General features: G+C 48.0%; 1 protein-coding gene across 1 annotated transcript in view; it reads right to left on the reverse strand.

Moving 5' to 3' along the window:
- Nucleotides 1-392: 392 nt before the first annotated feature.
- The window catches only part of LOC104464698 (inorganic pyrophosphatase-like), a gene marked incomplete at its 5' end in the record, with an annotated part of 11,263 nt that continues 5,937 nt past the window's right edge, over nucleotides 393-5,718 (reverse strand). Inside the window, 7 exon segments of the mRNA XM_010077486.1 lie at nucleotides 393-424; nucleotides 1,524-1,563; nucleotides 2,703-2,772; nucleotides 2,997-3,082; nucleotides 4,588-4,715; nucleotides 5,240-5,366; nucleotides 5,673-5,717. Of these exon segments, the coding sequence (XP_010075788.1) occupies nucleotides 393-424; nucleotides 1,524-1,563; nucleotides 2,703-2,772; nucleotides 2,997-3,082; nucleotides 4,588-4,715; nucleotides 5,240-5,366; nucleotides 5,673-5,717 (528 nt within the window).

The following is a 5,718-nucleotide window of genomic DNA, read 5'->3' on the forward strand; positions in this document are numbered from 1 at the left end:
CCTCTCGTCCCCCTCACACAGCCCTGGGCGCTAACAAGCCCCAGATCAGCCCTTGGGAAGGGAAAGGAAAAGGAGCGGCGCAGAGGTGGGCTTCAGTAGTTTTTATTTCTCTATTTTCCATACACGTACCAGGTGACCGATCATCTGTCACGATTTACAAGTAACACCGTACGACCATGCACAAGCAGGGTGGTTGGATTTTTTTTTTTTTAACAGATTATGTCTTCTAGCCTCCACAAGACCTCAACGAAGCAGCCACGTCACTGCTAGATATGTAATTCTAAGGGGCAAAGTCTTCTCACCAACACTGAAGATATTTTTCTGCTCTATTCCTGCATGTGATGACTCCTTGGTGGGAAGGACACAGCTGTTTCACCACCTGCCCTCAGGCCTTAGTTCTTCTGGTAGTAGAACCACTTGTCAACTGCGTGGGGTAGAAAAAAACAGAGGGGGGTTAGTCCTGCGTTAGTCACCCACTTATTAAATAGTCACAGCGCACTGCAGGGGCTTCCTCCGTCTCCCGTAAACAACTCCGCCACATGGCCAACGGGTTCTTGCGCAGCCCCACGTACGTGTGTTTGTTTTACTGATGAAGTCACCCTCGCTCAGTCTACACATGACTGGGTGCAGGCAAGGACAGTGAGGCAGAGCCAGCTCAGCCTCCCTCCGGCTCTGCTGACTCAGGCAGGCACAGTCATTCGGCCTCCACCTCCCATGCCTGCACAGAGGACACCAATTTCTTCACAGGTTTATAACCCATGAAGAGATGGGAAATGACAGCCTGGCTCCTCTTTCTGACACACAGCTGGGGCCTCTCAACACCATCACCAACTTGCCCCAGGGGTCTTGTTCCTGCTACAGCAACATCCAGATTTTGTGGGTGAGGTGCCCACCACAACCTCGTGCAGAAGGAAAAGACAACAGCCAAGCAAGGATTCGTCCCACAGACGATGTTTTTTTACAGGATTTGGGTCCTGAGGCATTGAAAGGCTCATTACCAGCTTGCACTGGACACTTGTTCAGCAACAGATCTCTGATCAGCGGGTTCAGCTGCAACTAAAGTACTGAAAGCGCAGCTAGTGTCTGCCTCTGCTCTGCGCGGGCAGGGAGTAGTTCCCTCCCTCTGCTCACCAGCACTGAGGGCGCTGACGAAACCCCTGTTTCACAGGAACTCATTAAACCGCTCTCCCGCTACCCCTGCACCTCAGTCCTCTGCAGTGCTCTTCTTTCAGGACCTGCCATAAATCTCATCTCTTCTGGAGCAAACTATGGCACATCGCGTCTCATACTTACCACTCATGTACCCACTTCCTGTACCCAGACAAGGACGTAAGGCGAAGTTACAGAAGTTATTCGGGAATTAAACAGCATGACCGACACAAGTCAGGTCCAACAAGGTCTTGGTTCCTCCTAGCACTAGAGCCATACTTAGCTATCAGTTGAGACTCTCACTTTCCTATTAACCACACTGTTGAGAAAGCCTCTTTCTGCATTGGAACGGAAATGTGGGGTTTGAGACTTACCTTCAGGTGGGATGGGGTTGGCAGCTTTACATGGTGGTGTCTGAAAAAAAAGAAGGGCATTAGCAGACAGCAACTGCTGGCAGAGGTTGACCTGATACCTGAAGCTCACTAGACATTGTTATTGCTGCACAATTTAAGATCTCAGCAGTGTAAACTGGTCTGTGGCAGCCAGTGCCGGTCAGCCGTGAGGGAATAAACGAGCTCACGTGCAGTGTCCCGTCACCCCCACAGCCTCCTCATTCCGTACATGTCCCACGTGCCAGAGGTGCTCTGCTCTCTGCACAGGCTGCAGTGCCATCTGCTCCTCCCCACGAGCAGTTACCGCTCCAGCATCTATACAGTTGCAGGCAGCCTGCTTTTCTTAAACCCACAAGGCGATAGTGGAGTAGAAGCACAAAGGACTCTTGAAAACTTCTCTGAAAAGCTTTCATCTGATATTTAACAACCAAAGACAGAGAAGGGTCCCTGGCTGCTGACACATCCTCCACAAGGTTTGCACTTTCAAAAACTTACAAACTAATTTGGATGCCACCAAAGAATACAAGCACTTTTAAAACTAAGGCAATGGTTTTAAAAGTCTCTCCAAGACTGCAGAGAGACTCTGGTTTCCAGACACAATTCCATACACTGAAGCAACATTTGCATTTTGATTTTTTCTGTCCCATTCCTCTAACCCCTTTCAAGTTACCAACAGCAGTAGTTCACAAGCCTCGGGAGATGCAGTCACATCCTGAAACTGGATAGACGTTCTACACTGGGAACTTCAACCTTTTCACTGTAAAGGACACAAGGTCCCTGGTTGCAAGGCTCTCGGGGAATTAGACTTTCTTTTCTTAACGGGTGACCTGTACTGTGAAGCCCTTGGGACGCCAAATATTTAAACACCCTCTGACCGGCTGACAGCCAGGCTATAGTTCAGAAGTTTAGCTCCTCACGCAAACTCTGCTTTGGATTCTATCTCACAGATGACTAAGGGCAAGGAGAAGCCTCTGGAAGAATGTCTGGCTTGCTCCACATCCACCCTATATAACCAGGAACAGGTGCTGCATTCAGTCACCCAAAAAATTCTGAGCATACAATGCGCTGTTCTCACGGAGAGGACAGTTTATAATACCACACAAATCGTATAATTTTGCTCAATGCTAACGTTGGGCTTAGGACACTCAAATTTGTACTTACCACAGCCACAGTAGCTTTTGCACACTCTTGACTACAGCAGAAAGGGCTGTCGGACACCGTCAGATTTGTGCTAGAAGAGACAGGTCGCTTGTGAGAACACAAAAGCCAAGTCTCTCCCCCAAGAGTGTGAAATAACGGAATACTAAGAATCACCGTTATCACTGCCAAGTGGAAGGGGAAGGCCTGCGGGGACAGCCAGCAGCTCACAGAAAGCGTGGCACCACACAGGAAAGAAAGTTTCAGGGTTATTTGTTTAGGGGAAAGGCAAGTGCAGTAATACAGGCATTAACCTACCAGTTGATCTCCCCTCCGTCAGTTTTCTTTGCTATTAAAGCTTTCCAGTGTTCATGAGTGCTTTTGATGACGTTCACAGCAAAATCCTGAAGTTGAAGATGAGAACAAACATCACGTTATGTGTAAGCACCAGACCATCTTCTCCAGACTACTGGATTTTAGATAGTTTCCAATTCCGGAAGGGACTCAAAGAGACCTCTTCCATTACTGCGCCTTTCAGGAACACCAGCAACCTCCCAGCTCATGGCAGCTGAAACAACAGGGACTTTTTAATACCAATCGTTTTACTTTCAAGATGGGAGGATACAGCAAGGCCACCTAGAGAGCTTGTGGCCAAAAGAAACTGTCTCAGGACAGTGCTATGTTATAAAAGCACCTCCACCCCACTGCTCCTCCCACTTGGTTTGTCTCCAGCAGCTAGCTGATCCTGACCTATCTGTGAGCTTTCTCCCACTCCAGGCAAATCGTTCTGCTGCTGTGCAGACTGACATAAAGAGACACACACCTCATCTAGTTTTGCAACTATTTAAAAATTAATCTGCTTCCAACCATATCCAAGCTTTTTTCCTTTAAAAAAAAAAAAAAAGTAGTATATGCTCAAGCATTAACCTATCGGCTGGAGAAGGAAGCACACACAATTCTCTGTTAGCATGAACACCAGCAATAAATATCCTGGTTTGATACCACTCAGAGCCAAATAAAACACTGCAGGAACATGCGTGAGGTTCTTTGTCCCTATTTTCCACCTTGGCTTTGATTCTGGTTTCACCCATCCTGCAGGGCAGTGAGGCGTCCGAGCCCACCTAGCCTAGCGCTGCACTACAGCCAAAGGGGACAAGCCCACTCCCATGCAACTTCCATTTTAGCCCCCCTTACCCTTTCCTTCCCACACCAAGCTTTGCAGCCCCGCAAAAAAAAACCCCCTTCTCTGCACCAACTCTGGAGCTCTGGGAGTTAAGTCACTTGGTTAACCCACTCAAGGCACTCCAGGACTGGCAGGAGGGAGGCTGCAGAAGCAGGATTCCACCCACTCAGGAGCAGCAAGTTATTTGACTTAACAAAGAGAAGAGGCAGAGGAATAATGCTGCCAAGGTGGAGCCTTACTCAAAGGGTGTGAGGGAACACTTTATGCCTGAAGGAAGAAGCGTTTTAACTCCTGAGTTAACTTCAACTTGCACCAGCCTGCAGTGGAACAAAGCCAGCCAGCAAGGGAGGTGAAGGGTGATGTCAAGCACCCTTTCCTCCAGAACAGGAGCAAATAAACCCAGTGTTTTCCATCCTGGTCCTGACATGGAGGCTCCCAGGACTGAAGTAATCCTGCATGAATGTCACCTAGAAGAAAGACTAATATGCACCAGCAGCCAGGCGATAACCCTACACTTTTTCTCCCAGTATTCCTGCAAGCATCGGGCTGGAAACAAGCAGAATGGTGGTCTGGAAAAACCAGCGGGAAGAATCAAGTCAGCTATCAGCAGCCCCATAAAAATCCACTGTTTCAGCAACTACTCATTCACGTCCCTGCGCACCTTGAGCTCAGTTCTTGGACAATGCGCTTTTGCATGCTCACAGTAATGAAAAAAGGTGATCGTACCTTGTCTTTAAATTCCCCATTAAAAGCAAACTGGTTTTCTGGCTTTCCATCAGGTACTTTGTATCTTCTGAACCAGTCCACTGTAGCTTCTAAGTATCCAGGTTTCAACCTCCTGACATCATTGATGTCTAGCCATGGAGAAAAGGCTTATTAGCCCGAGATCTAGTAACAGAAGTTACTTCACTACCACTCTGCCCCTCTGAGCTGCCCCTCTTCCAGACCCTCCTCAAGTAGCCTTATCAATATTTCAGACAAGTTACAGTAAGGACACGAAGTGGCTATCTGCAGAGGGAAGTTAGTGTTTCGTCTTCACAGCAAATACTGATTGCCCCCAGGAGCATGGACACATTTCAACAGCTTTGAGTAGAGACTTACTGGAGAACACCTTCCCTTCCACTCAGGGGATAGGCTGTACAGCCACCCTCTTCTTCGAGGTGCCAGGCTGTGCAGAGGACTGGCAGTTTGGGATAAACAGCAGCAAAATGTTTTGCTGTAGCATTGATAACATCCTATTCTGCAGTCCTTGCAGCATCACATCTGACAAATACCACTGCATAGAAGGAGGAAGCCCATGTCCTGATTTGAAAGTTTCCTGCAGGCTCTCAAAAGAGAAAAGGAAGGACTAAGCCTGCTCCTCCCTCCTGTTACTCACCATTATAGTTGTCTGCTTCAGGGTCTTCAATGTTGATAGCAATTATCTTCCAGTCTGTCTCTCCCTCATCGATCAGTGCCAGTGTGCCTAGCACCTTCACTTTGATGACTTCTCCTCCAGAGCAGATCTGCAAGGACAAAGACCTTACTGTCTGTACCGATGCATCCAAGGAATGCACAACAGGAGGCTGCGCAAGCTGTGAGAGTTCAGCAAGCAGTACCACAAAGTCAGCTGTCACTTATCGGCGGTTCGTGAGCCCTGGCTCACAAGGCTTACGCTGTTAAGATCTCATCAACAATCTCCAGAGGCAGCAGAAGGAAACATCACATTCTTAAGGTAGAGGAGCTAGGAAGTGAATAATATATTTGGATAGCTGACTTCAGAGACATTAATTACACGTTTCAAAAGACAGTTACCCTTTAGAAGGCATTACCTTGCTTCCAATTTCGCACACATCAATCGGATCGTTATCTCCGCAG

The sequence above is a fragment of the Pterocles gutturalis genome, unplaced genomic scaffold, assembly GCF_000699245.1.
Source record: "Pterocles gutturalis isolate BGI_N339 unplaced genomic scaffold, ASM69924v1 scaffold49863, whole genome shotgun sequence".
Taxonomy (NCBI): domain Eukaryota; kingdom Metazoa; phylum Chordata; class Aves; order Pterocliformes; family Pteroclidae; genus Pterocles; species Pterocles gutturalis.